The 13,490-nt window shown below is 37.7% G+C and overlaps 2 protein-coding genes across 3 annotated transcripts; one reads left to right on the forward strand and one right to left on the reverse strand.

Moving 5' to 3' along the window:
• Positions 1 to 1,557: 1,557 nt before the first annotated feature.
• LOC130416088 (transmembrane protein 74) lies at positions 1,558 to 10,710 on the reverse strand. 2 transcript variants are annotated; one of them, XM_056742190.1, is made up of 3 exons: positions 10,574 to 10,710; positions 3,513 to 3,795; positions 1,558 to 3,065 (listed from the first exon to the last, which is right to left on the reverse strand). In XM_056742190.1, the coding sequence occupies exon 3, from the start codon at positions 3,023 to 3,025 to the stop codon at positions 2,171 to 2,173; it is 855 nt and encodes a 284-aa protein (XP_056598168.1). In that variant the 5' UTR covers positions 3,026 to 3,065; positions 3,513 to 3,795; positions 10,574 to 10,710; the 3' UTR covers positions 1,558 to 2,170. The 2 variants fall into 2 exon arrangements, with proteins under 2 accessions (XP_056598168.1, XP_056598169.1); XM_056742191.1 differs by having other exon boundaries at positions 3,513 to 3,644; positions 10,574 to 10,599.
• On the forward strand, positions 9,264 to 12,503 carry trhrb (thyrotropin-releasing hormone receptor b). The gene is made up of 2 exons (XM_056742189.1): positions 9,264 to 10,220; positions 10,517 to 12,503. Exons 1-2 carry the CDS (start codon positions 9,447 to 9,449, stop codon positions 10,943 to 10,945), a joined length of 1,203 nt encoding a protein of 400 aa, XP_056598167.1. The 5' UTR covers positions 9,264 to 9,446; the 3' UTR covers positions 10,946 to 12,503.
• Positions 12,504 to 13,490: the final 987 nt, after the last annotated feature.

Raw genomic sequence — 13,490 nt, forward strand, 5'->3', positions numbered from 1 at the left:
GCCCACTCTCTCACCCTTGCTGACCTCTTAATCAATTTAGCCCCATTTCCTGATGCCGGTGGCCCTAAGTGATCAAGCTAATATACTGAGTGCTGGTGAGAGAGAGAGAACGAGAGAGAGAAACACTTTCAAATTTGTTTCTTTTTGTGAAATAGATGGCATATGTGCGAATTAAAGTTATGAACATTTCAGTTGTTAACATGTCATTAATAACTATCTGCGCTGCTGTGCAACCTCTAAAAATATATGAGAATATTCCTCAACCACCTCCACTCCCTCCCCCACCATCTTTCCCCCATCGCTGGCATAATTACACATTTTTACAACACTCCTTTCACTGTGAACCATTAAGCTTTATTAGAACCTTGGGCGATGTTTGTAACCTGCAGCTTTAAGTGCTGAATTTTCTACAAGCATTTACTGAAACGTCAAAAGAAACCAGTAAGCAATTGTTCTTATGTAAACAGACACGGATGAAACGCTCATGTTGGTGCTGTAGCACAGAATGGGAACGAGAAGGAACGCTGGTGTCAGGAATCTTTGGTGTATTGGAACTGCAGTGCTGGTATACAGAGCAGGATAATCTGATCCGGCCCTCGGTAAGCGTTTCTCACATGGAGACTGCCTTGAAACGCACTTCTCAGCAGAAGCACCAAATCAGGCTATTGCTTGTTCAAAGCCTCATGAGCACATTTTTTACTGTGACCTCCAAAGGGACTGTTGGAAAAAATCTCTATCTCTCTCACATCTCATTTGTTTTTTCTAGACTGCAGTAAGAGAGAGTAAAAAAAGGAAAAACTGAGAAAATGCGTAATCGACAAAAATACAAAATCCTATTGAAAACATCAAAGATTCAAAACAACTTTTTTAAAGGATAGTTCACAAAAAAGAAAATTCTGTCATCATTTATTTAACCCTCATGCCGTTCGATATACGGCTCTTTCTTCTGTTGAACACTAGAGACGATATTTTGAGAAATATAAAAAAGTGGTTTTGTGTCCATACAGTGGAAATGTTGTTTGGTTGCCAACGTTTTTCAAAATATCTTCTTTTGTCTACTAAAGAGGACAGTCACACAGGTTTAAAATAACACAGGGTTTAAAAATTAAAGATTTTTTATTCTAAACAAAGCGTATCCTAAATACATTTGAAGAAATGTTTTGTACATTTTCTGCAGTCTGCAAAGTGGAATGTTGTTCTTTTGGGTCATTACACGTTCTGATGTGTAACTCTAATGAGGTTATTTGCTTTTGGGAAAAAGAAACAGAGTAGTAATTTCCCATGAGGCTCCTTTAGTACACAGCGTGTTGATAAGAAGTGGAGAAACAAAGAGGGGTAGAAATATATATATAGAGAGAGAGACACATCTGTTCACACATTTCCTATGTCCCACATGAATTACAATCACAGATAGTCTCTAAATAATCTAAGCTTAAAAAAAATTAACTCAGACCTCCCTGATGTGCATTCACTGACATCAGTTTATGTTTGTAGTTTTGATGTACATGTGAATGCAATAGTAGATGTTCAGTTGGCCTAAATCTCGGTCCCTCCTAATGGAAAACAGGCATATATAGTGATTTGCTCAGTTGTTACAGACGTAAACTGCCAAAAAAAAAACAGTTTTTACTTTCCCAATGTGACAAATGACTTGAAAGTACAACACAAATGTGCACTTGGCAAGTAAGTGGTATGTCCCATGATGTCCCTCTTGCTGAATAAAGCAAAACTCACACCAAAAGAAAATGATCACACCAATAAAGAGACTTACACAACTGCTCTTGTAAAGCATGCTGTATATTTACAAGAACATATGCTTCGGAAAAATCTTCACATTTACACAAGCACATTATGAGAATGAGTCAAGCTCCATGTTTCTTGTCCCGTTATTTTTTCCTACACTTAACATTTAGTTTTCTGTCAAAGAACTGCTTAAAGTGTCTATATGTATCTGTTACTTTAGTGTACAACTTCTAGCTGATCTGCCCCATCAAAATGACTTTCCAATATTTGACCCAAAAAAGTCATTCAGTCACATAAATATTTACATGCTTTTTTGTAGTCGATCTGTTTATCTGTAACCTGACCGGATAAAACATTTATGCAGTATAACACACTGTTTATGTTCAATATGAATCAATATGAATATGTTTTCAAATCCAAGCTTTTTTCAACTCAAGACTTCAACAGGAACTTCATCTTCGTCAAGGGACAAAAGAGAAGGAGCAACGGTCGGACTTCCTCCGGCTCTAAAATTCATCGAGCCATACAGTCTGGCTTGATGCTTGGAGTATGCAAATGCTTGTCTTCGGATCATCTCGCCTTTATACATGGAAATCATAAGCAAGGTTGACAGTACCACGCCTCCGAGGGTGAGGAGGCAGAGTCCCGCAATCACACACCTATCCAAGTGGGCACCCACTCGGGCGTTCTCTCTCTCCAACCGTTCCATCTCCCGGGCAGACACGCTGTCGGGGTTCACTTTGACATCACGTGGGACAGTGTAAGAGATGACAACCAATGATATTCCAGTGACCAAAAAGGTAACAGCACCTATAAATCCATAATCCACAGACTTTTCTGATGAATCCACCATGAAATCATCAACGGACAAGAGGGAACATTCTGGGGCGCCGTCTTGGGGATCTCTGGGTGAACTCCAACAGTCATAGTTGGTTTCCTCAGCTAACAATTGGACATCTTTTTGTTCGGTGTGGTCAGTCAAACCGGTAAAAGCTGTTTCGTATTCTGTGTCGTAACATACGTGAACTTCTTCATCTAATCCCCATTCATTGAGTTTGTGAAGTCGCCCGTTTGGCAGAGTCGCTGTCCATGGTTCTGAAAGCCTATTGGCTTCATTAATATTCTCCTCCACATACGCCTGGCAGCACTCTTCATTGGAAAGAGACCTTTCATCCGTGCACACTAAGTGATGACTTTGCTGCTGTTTTATGGACCGTTCGAGGTCCCTGTGATCAGACCGTGCACCGCCTTGACCACAGAAGAGGACTTTAAGATCGGCCATTTGAACACTTTTATTTCATCATTCGTCTTATAGCATGACCCTGTAGCGTAAAGAACAACAATTAAAACAGGCTACAAATGAACAAACGACATACACAATAACATAATTTACCAGATTTATTTAATCAAACGGACGCTCACAAAAATTAAATAAGTTACGTCTCTTGCAACGGTGTCATCGATATTATTGAGCGAACATTTGCATATTAACATTAAGTAAAAAGAAGGATAACTGCACGCTTTCTCTATGTTTTTCAAACATTTTCACGACACAAATTAGAACTTTTACTTTATTTAACAATACTTTAAATGTTTCGTTTGTTTCAGAGTCCTCGTAAATACGCATATACGCAACAGCAACCGAACACAAACGCAAAGCTGGTTTCTTGTATTCTCCACAAAGTAGGTTATAGTCGAGAAAAAAATTGAGCTTTTCCTGCCTTTCGTTTGTTACTGTAAACTCAAACAGAAATGAAAGCATCACCTACCTGCTCCAAGCTGCGTCTTGAAGGCATTCCCGGGGTTTCGATCCGGTAATTAAAGGAGAGGCTCGTCCTGCTCCACCCCCGCGCAGCGCTCCGGTCTCCTCCAGGCACCGTGCGCCTCTCAGTCAAGCGACACTGCATGGCGAGGGGAGGAGAGATGGAGGGTTTCACTGGTGTCAGTGGAGAAACAGAGCCTGATCATACACTTTTATGCTCTCCTTCTCGTGCGACGCGTATGACGCGCGTGTATTCGGATAGCACGCTCGAGCTGTTACCTAAATGAATCCTAGGAACAGACATCATTAAATTCATGCTTGTCAGTCATAACCTATGAAATTACGATTACATAACGATTTAGGCAATTGTTCCCCTTTTTAAAACCATTTATTTCCTTAAAATGGCTTGTGTGACTTATTGTAATTAACCAGTTGCTTTACATATTGATTTAGTTTAGTGAAAATTGAAAATCTATAGGTAATGTACTGGGTTTTGTTAATTGGGATGTTATGTGTGCAGTAAACAATAGAATAGCATTAAATCCTACAGGAAAAGGCCCAAATCATTACAAAAAAATCTTGTATTTACAGCAGGGTTTTAACTTTCTTATCGAAGTAATTAGAAACAGTGGGGATTGTGTTAAAACTGTTTTTGTTAAATTGCACGTGACCTCACATGCAACATTGGCCTCATGGTCGACTGGCATGATTCCAGTCAGTGTAGCCTATGGGTAGGTGGCCATAGGTTATAATTAGAGTACATCTTGCCACCCTCATTGGGCCAAACTCAGCACATACACGACAGAATTAAACAGGACTGGTGACATCAGCTGGTTAAAAAACATTGCTATGCTCCTGAGGGTGAAATATTACTGGAGCATAAACTGTAAAATTGACATTTATGAGAATCTGCCCCGTTCAAATCTTAAATTCTGTTTTTGTCTCTCTGCCATAAGCTTCACATTGCATCAAGCTGAAGTCTGAAGCATATATAAATACAGACTGACAGCCCCTCTAAAAAATCAAACTCTGCATATCTCATCGCGTTATATTTCATGGACCGGCTAAAATAATAAACAAAGAACAGTTAACCAGCGGGTGAACGAACACAGAAACACTACACACAGTGTAGATGACATTGATTGCATATCACAGAGCGTTTCTGACGTCCTTTTACCATTTTTACAATTGATCATCACAGACAGGATGTATTTTAAAAAAACATTCCGCTGCTTTGCCACCTGCTCAGAATAAAAAAATGAAACACGACATTGTCTTTGAGATTTTGATGTATGAAACATGATATTATGACAGTTTTTAACAAGCAAAAACCAGACAAATAATTAAATATCTAACAGCTGCAGTTCAATCCTGTTTATCCTGTTTAGCCTAAACGTAAGCTAATGGAAGAGTTAGATGTGACACGTTATTTCTGTTTTATGTATTTTGTTTATGTGCTGGTGTACGATGTGGCATTTCTGCTGATGGATCTTTTCTGTAATAGGAAGAGAGCTAAGAATAGCTGTGGAGAGGAAAAGCCATCAAATACAGGAGAGGTTAGACTGGGACAACTGAGACTTCTGCTGAACGCGGCTTTGTGCAGAATACAAAAGCAAACACGAAAGCGACCTTTGGCCTCTGCAAAAACATTTGTACGAAGGGAGTTTGTAGAAACAGTTTATGTGTCATTCTTTTATTTGAAGAATTCACAAACTTAAAATGTCTGGTTGGCCTTTTTGTATTTAAGTTCTATCTCATTTGAAAACACTAACAAGGTGTTACATGTAATAAGGGTAATGATCAACCAATAAGATGATTTTAAAAAGTTTTTGTCATAATTTATTCTCCTGTATACTCTCTCTCTTCTGTGGGTCAAAAAAGAAGATATTTAGAGAATTTTTTGTCCAAACAATAGAAGTCAATGGGTTCCTCAATTGTTTGGTTACCAACATTCTTCAGAATGACTTCATTTGTGTTCTGCACAATAAAATCAAAAAGTTTTGTAAGGAGTGTAAATGAATGATTAAAGGGATCATATGACACGGCTAAAATGTATATTTTGGTTTGTTTCAGATGTTATGCAATGTGTAAACATGATTTAAGGTTCAAAAACACTGTTTTTTCCACATACCGTGCATGTTTGTATCTCTTCTTTGCCCCGCCTCTCTGAAATATGTCACTCATACCACGAACTGATGTAGATTTTTGGGGGTGTGGTTACACAAGGCCTTTCAGGCAGGTCTGGGTGAGCATTCGCTTTTAGAAAGAATGCATCTTTTGTTCCGACACTTTTATTTTTGCATTTTAAGTGTCTAATACATGCATGGCCAACTTATATCACACCAAAGACACGTAAAAACACGTGTTTCGCGCAATATGACCCCTTTAAAGAATTTTCAGTTTTGGGTGAACTGTCCCTTTAAGCAGAAGCAAATCATCCTTACATCACAAGGCATTGTACTTTATGTGACAAATAAACATAACAACATAATCCACAGTACAACAACAGTGGACACATTCTGGTAAATAACCAAATAATGAATGCATGGTAAACTGCAAAAAAAAACTTTTTTTACTTTCCCAATGTGACCGATGACTTGCAAGTACAACACAAATGTGCACTTGGCAAGTTAATGGTCTCTTGCTGAATAAAGCAAAACTCACAAAATGAATACACCAATAAAGAGACTTACACAACTGTTATACTCAAGTGTATACTGGGAGGACAATTGGGATTGAATCACAAGACCATTTTATAGGTGTGGGACATTTGTCTGTTTTTTAGTATATATTTTAAACAGTATTTTCTTAAAAAACTGTGACCAAGGTCAGGCAAAGTCATTTTATTCATGTGTCAGACCCTTCGAAAGAGGCTAATTTTATGCCAAACATGTGTCCTTGCCGTTTCCAGCACGATTCTTTACCAGTGGAACTGGAGGATCAAAATCTTTTATAATGTTGCTGCCTTTATTGCCTAGTTCATAATAAAACATTGATACAATAGTCATTAAAATCATGTCAGACTTGTTTCAACTCAATTATTTAGATTCACGAAAGTAAAGTTTTAATATTTGCTTGCTTCGTTTGGTGTGATGAGTTTACTCGTGTTGCAGATAAGTTCTTTTTGTGTTTTACAAGTCCTCAAGGCTTCCCGTGGAGAAGAAAAGGGTTTGATGATGTCTGGCTCTGGGTCGAACGACACTACTGAGGCAACTGCCTCTGCTTTTTTTTATTTCTCTTGGAAATGACCCTTTAAAGAGCCTTTAACGCGAAAACTCATGGAGTGGAAAATGTTTTACAACCCAGATGATAGCCTCTGAATTAAAGCAATGCAACATCGTAATAATAATGCATGATGAGCCTACTTTCTATTTCAGTAATTCCCTTTACTCGATTTATTGTTAAATGGTTATTTTTCATGACAGCAACAATAAATATTTCTAATGAAATATTACGCAGAACAGATAAAAGTTCTGGAACATTAAACACCAGCATGGAAATAAAACAGTTGCTGTTATATTTGGTAATTAGTTATTGTCTACAACAAATCTATTTTTGAAGTTGGGGTGCAGAATAAGAGTGCAAAATACAGGCAAAGTTGTGTTACGGTAATGGAACATAAGATGCTAAACATACTTTAAGGAATAATAAAATAAATAAAAAAATTCTGACATAATTTACTCACCCATCCCAGATGTACATGCTTTAGCTTAACTCAAATAAAGTAAGTTATTTTTCATATTAAAAATGCTGTCGTGTTGACTTTTAATAATGGTACTCAAAAGAGTGAGGGTCAATTATTTTGGGGGGTGAAAAAAATTGAAGAGTTAATTTGCAAAAACAGAACTCTGTTTCAACCAATTTTCATAAATCATGTTCCTTATTGTGTTACGTTTTTATTTTGTTTTAAGTCATTATTACTTCAAGTCACAATTAAGTCACAATTACCACGTAATTGCAGTTTCATTGATATTAATTGGAATAAAAAAAAGCAAATGAACTCTAGCCTATTTCTTTATCTCATCAAGAGCTGTTCTTCTGTATGCCACAAGGTGGCAGCAAAGCGCCACATTTCTCAGTTGCAACGTACTGTGCTGCTGTGCCACACACTAAACATCATATTCAAACGGGATATGGTGTTACGAAATATAGCATTTGTCTGTCTACAACAGAAGATACATTTTTAAATATCATGCATCTCAGGGTGTTTTAAGTGCAAGATCTCTGAACCCGGATCATTCACTTTAGTCATAATCATGACATTGCCCCGGTGATGCCACGCCACCAGCTAATTGGGCTGTGAACAATTCTCTCCGTTTCCCTTGGCAACAGACCTCTAAATAAACGCTGAAGTGGTTTGGAATGATAAGGGCTATTCTGTGAGCTGTCCGTGTGCCATAACCACAGTTGGTGAGGAGGAGAGCGCATCTCATGTTTATAATGGAGCAACTGTGCCATCCCACATGAGTCAATTACTCTTACAAAGAAATAAAAAAACAATAAAATAGAGGCCAAATGTTACTGAGTAAAAAATAAACCATAAAAAATGAATAAATAAAAGAGCTGTCACAGGCAGACACATCACGATACATTACATAAGATAATGTGCTTGTTTTTCATTTAACTATTTGTTTCCTGAGATGACATCAAAGGAATACATTTGTTTCAGACAATGTGGAAAGTAAATAGAAGAACCTTATGCACAACAACCAAATTGATCATTTCCTTGACAAATGTGATATGCCTATTATTTTTGCCCATGGCTGGTGCACAATTCAGGGAAGTGATGTGTTCAAATTACATGTGCCAAAATGAAGACAGAGACAGATTGGCTGGAAGAAAATCACATTATCAATTCTATTCATGTGTCACCTGGAAACAGTTCCGGTCTGAGTCAGATCATTAGCCCATAGGTCAAGCCACTTTATATACTGCATTGATATCCATAGCCAAGAAAATGTGCATTTACTGATTAAAAAGGAACCTGAATTGAACAATCTGAAAACTGTGTTCTGACAGAAATAATGCATATAATGTTCATAACCTTTAATCAAAACGTTTTTACAATCCTAGATAAACGTAATCATTTACATTTATCGTTTTCTTTTTATGGATACATCAATACTTTCTGAATAGTCATAATTTAAAGCTGATTAAAAATCAGAAGTTTATCAAGCTTTTATAAAATAAATATTTAATATAAAGCCCACGATAAATTAAAACTAATTACTTAAAAATGTATTTCATTCTTCCAAAGCTATGGAAAAACTGCAGAAAAATGAAATCAAGTAACAGAGTTACACGACAAGACAAGCATATAGCAATCGATCCGATTTCCATCGAAGGAATGAGTTTAATCGATCTGTTCAGGCTGCGCACTTTCTTACATCAAACCGTGTCGCAATTTCATGGCACGACATAAATAAAACCTTAAAGCAATGCATAAAATTGAACCGAGGCGAATTAACGAAATTTACACGGCTCGAAGGACCATGCCAGCTTCGATTTGTGTGAATTGTTGTGACGGTCCCCATGCGTAAAACGCCCCTTTTGCGCAATTGATCACGCAGCCAAATAAGTGACAAAATTCAGCACCGGGGCGCTATCCATCAAAGCGCAGATCCATCACCTGAACTACAGCAAGAGCAGAGCGCACATTTGTCTTCAGTGTTATTTTCTAAAAGCTAAAGCACAAACAATACTGGATCCTGTTGATTATGCGATAGAATGTAACACTTAAAATGAATTTGAATTAGTTTTGAGTCGCTGAACAAAAACTAAGACACCTGCGGGGGATAGAACGGGAACCCAACAGAGAAACCAAGCGTGTGAAGTTGTGATCAAGGAGCTTGGTGGAACGAACTGAATATAATAATGTAACTTAACGGAAATTCAATTTTTTTAACTGTGATCTTTCAAGAACTTTGGAGACCTTTTGAGAATGGAGAACTTCACCGTATCCAATGAGACTTTGGAAACCTGGACTGACCACAGCGTCGAATACAAGGTGATCAGCGCCCTGATAGTGTTCCTAATATGCGCGCTTGGCATAGTTGGAAACGTGATGGTCATCCTGGTGGTCCTCACAACCAAGCACATGCGGACCCCCACCAATGGTTATCTCGTGAGTTTGGCGGTCGCAGACCTGATGGTTCTGATCGCAGCGGGGCTACCGAGCATAGCGGACAGTTTATTCGGTACGTGGATTTTTGGGCACCCGGGATGCCTGTGCATTACATATTTTCAATATCTCGGAATTAACGCATCGTCGTGTTCCATAACGGCGTTCACCATAGAGCGATACATAGCCATATGTCACCCGATCAAAGCGCAGTTTTTATGTACCCTCTCCAGGGCAAAGAAAATTATTATAGGAGTTTGGGTGTTCACGTCGCTTTACTGCGTAATGTGGTTTTACCTGTCCGACATCCAACAGGTGGTCTACAAGGATGTGACTATAGTAACGTGCGCCTACAAAGTGTCCAGAAATCTTTACCTACCGATATATTTTTTCGATTTTGGCATCTTCTTTGTTCTGCCACTCACTCTTGCCACTGTTTTGTATGGTCTCATTGCGAGAATTTTGTTTCTTAACCCGCTACCGTCCGACCTCAAAGAGGACAAAAATGGGCACCACAACTTCACCAGAGCGAAAAAGAACAACATAAAGAACTCCAGTCGATGCTCAAGTACAACTGCTGCGTCCAGAAGACAGGTGATCACACAACAGCATCTTCCTCCATCTAAGATTGATATATTTGCATTGCAAAAATTGATCTTTGTTTCGAAATGTCGTACATATTTACTAACCCTTCGATCCATACTGAATAGAAAAGAAGGACATTTAAAACTTCTAATGGATGTAATGAGTATGATGGAAACTCTATTGGCTTTCATGGAAATACTGATCTCTGTGCCTTTAAAATGATTCTTGTTGTTTTTTCTTTTAATACCGATCCACCCATATTACAAATTTCATAACACTAATAAACTTTTTTTTCTTTACAAAAGGTCACAAAGATGTTGGCAGTGGTGGTGATTCTGTTTGCTGTGTTATGGATGCCATACCGCACACTGGTGGTGGTCAACTCTTTCCTGCAGGAGGGTTATCTAGACATCTGGTTTCTGCTTTTCTGTCGCACCTGTGTCTACCTCAACAGCGCCATTAACCCTCTCATCTACAACGCCATGTCGCAGAAGTTCCGCGCCGCGTTCCGTAGGCTCTGCCGCTGCGGGCGCAACGCGCAAGCGCAGAAGGCGGCCTACAGCGTCGCGTTAACCTACAGCGTTGCCAAGGAAACCTCGACGGTGGGAAGCACGGGGCATTTTTCAACCGAGATAGACGATCTGATGCCGTCAGAGGAGTTGTTTTCCGATAAGAAGCTGAATGCGCAGAACTGCGAGTTTACAAAAGACACGTTCAGTCAGCAGCGATTATAGATAATAGAGATAATAGCACACTCACAGTGTTAGATATACATTTTCGAGCCCTTTATCTAGTGAGGGACATATAACAGGTTTGTTGTCATGACATTTCACTATATAGGCTAGTGTAGAAACTTGGCCTTCACAAGCCTAAAGCCATATCCTGTACGCACGCACGCACGCACGCACACACACACACAAACACACAAACACACAGTGTCATTCAATAGGGACTTCGTCATAGTGTTAAAAATCATGCTCACTACAGAGTCGTCCTATATGTTGGAGCTTGCCAAGTTGTTCCATAGAAACTGATGAGATGCAGTGAAGCTGGCATGTCATCAAATTTATCGTTGCTTTTTTATTCTTAATTAAAAGCACCGTGTATTGTTTACATAATTCAGGGAAAAGTGAAGTACATATTAATCTCGATCTATCTTTAAGAGTCGCAATTGTGATTAATGATAGGTGATTTTTCTTCTACACACCCCTTGGGAAAACTGCTGAGCCTACTTTATTCTACAGTAGCAGGAATATGTAATGAGGGTCCCATAGTTTACTGTTTCAAGGCCTGCTGTAAATTATAATTCATATTTATAAAATGTAGATTGCTTTCAATCGAAGCATAATGAAACAGAGAGGATCAGGGTAATGTAGACAATGTCTCGATGGACACGTCGTCTCAACTTGAACAGGGAACTTGAAGGCACAATTTATCTGTCTGGCAGATAAAAGCTATCAGGGAGCGGCTTTTATGTAAATTGATTGTAAATAAGCAATGGATGAACAAACAAATTGTGAGCTGACAAAGAAGCATGGCTTTAACTATTATTTATGTAAGATCTTTGAAGCTGACTCTTTAAATCTACAATTAATGCACCACTGTCACCAAACACGACTGCAAACTATCGACGTATACAGTGTAGCTAGGAGTTTTACATGTCATTGCTGTATATTGCTCAGGAATATTGTTTTCTTTCAAAAATTAGGGTTATCTTTGTCCACACGATCCCGACAATATCTTTCCCTTTATTGTTTCTATTATAGTTAGATGTTTCTCTTAAATTCAGAACAATTTTAAAAACGTCATTATCATCCAACACCAAACACACAGTAATACTAAAAATACATTCATAGTGATGAGATTTAATAATGTAAGATTATTTCCTGCACTTCTTAAAGATGTGAAAAACTTTTCAGTGAATCTGTGAAAAAGTTAAGAAACAAAGTCACATCTTGCTTGTTTTCTATATCTCTACAGTTGAAGTCACAGTGTATATTATTATTATCCGTTCTTCTTAAATGTAACATTTTGGTGTCTTTAGTATGAGAAAAAAGTACTCTGTTGTGTTTTAATGGCTAGACAGTCATCAAGTGTCAATGAGTTTAGCGATGTTTTGTGAATTGCCTGTCTTTTGTTTAACAGATCAAAAAATTGTGTACACAATGTAAAGGTTTCAGAAGCAGGTGTGCTTGCAATAACATAAGCTAACAAGGTAAAGTTAGGGGTCCACCACAATCTGATAAGTGACAGAACTTTGATACAGCTATTTTCCACTAAGTCAAAGATATGTAGAAATAATTGAACTTGTTTGTAATTGTGCGGTAAGTTCTTGTCATCAGCCTCAATATATAGTGTACAGTATTGCCGAATAATGAAATCAGATTGTTATTATGATATTGGATGTGAATATTGAATTTGTGTTAATAGATAGCATTTAAAAACATATGTACATATAACATATATATATATATATATATATATACATATATATACTGTATACAAGTTATATTTTCAAGTTTCTCTTAAAATAAAATGAATGTGCTTATAAAAGACTCAAATTCATTACGTTATCTGTTGTCTTAACAAAGGTGGATTCTGAAAATCCTTTTAAAACACCCATGAATAATAGAGCAAAAAATGTTAAGCGCATGTTTAAGCTGTAATTTTTCTCTCCCTAAAACATTCAACTCTTACATCTCGCTGCAAAATACTGACACACATGCAATCGATTCAGCATTGGACAAAAAGCGACTTGGAAAGTACTTTGATATTGACAAGCTTAACAAATCGTAATTCATCATAACCAAGTGCCACCATGAAGCAAGGTCAATAATTCCTATAATATTTTGTCATTTAAAAGATGAGAAAAAGACTACAAATGGATAATCAAATTACATTCTAGTGAACGCCCTAAAGACGTTCATGTGCTCAAAGACTAAATGGATTTAAAGAAGGCCATTATAACTGATGACCTCGGACTAGATCAGTCTAGTATGTGGAAAAAATGAGTCAAACTGTATAATTCAATTTAAAATATAAAAAAGCATCACATTTCATATTCCAAGTCTAAACTAAATAAGTTCTATTGCATTTGATTTGTTTTATTTTCTGCACGGCAGAATCTGACATTTGAGCTCTTCTGGAAAACTTTGCTGTCTGCTTATGCAATAGGTCAAAGCAATTTTAGCATTTGCGAGTGATACTCTTTCTGCGTGCCTCTTTAATTACCCCTGCTTTTACCTTTTCTTCATTCTCTTGGAGCAATGTATTCCACAT

The sequence above is a fragment of the Triplophysa dalaica genome, chromosome 25 (genome assembly GCF_015846415.1).
Source record: "Triplophysa dalaica isolate WHDGS20190420 chromosome 25, ASM1584641v1, whole genome shotgun sequence".
In the NCBI taxonomy this organism is placed as follows: domain Eukaryota; kingdom Metazoa; phylum Chordata; class Actinopteri; order Cypriniformes; family Nemacheilidae; genus Triplophysa; species Triplophysa dalaica.

Coding starts and splice junctions, on each gene's coding strand:
- LOC130416088 (XM_056742190.1), bottom strand. CDS start 3,025: ATGGCCGATCTTAAAGTCCTCTTCTGTGGTCAAGGCGGTGCACGGTCT.
- trhrb (XM_056742189.1), top strand. CDS start 9,447: ATGGAGAACTTCACCGTATCCAATGAGACTTTGGAAACCTGGACTGAC. Junction 10,221..10,516: donor CTGCTGCGTCCAGAAGACAG/GTGATCACACAA, acceptor TCTTTACAAAAG/GTCACAAAGATGTTGGCAGT.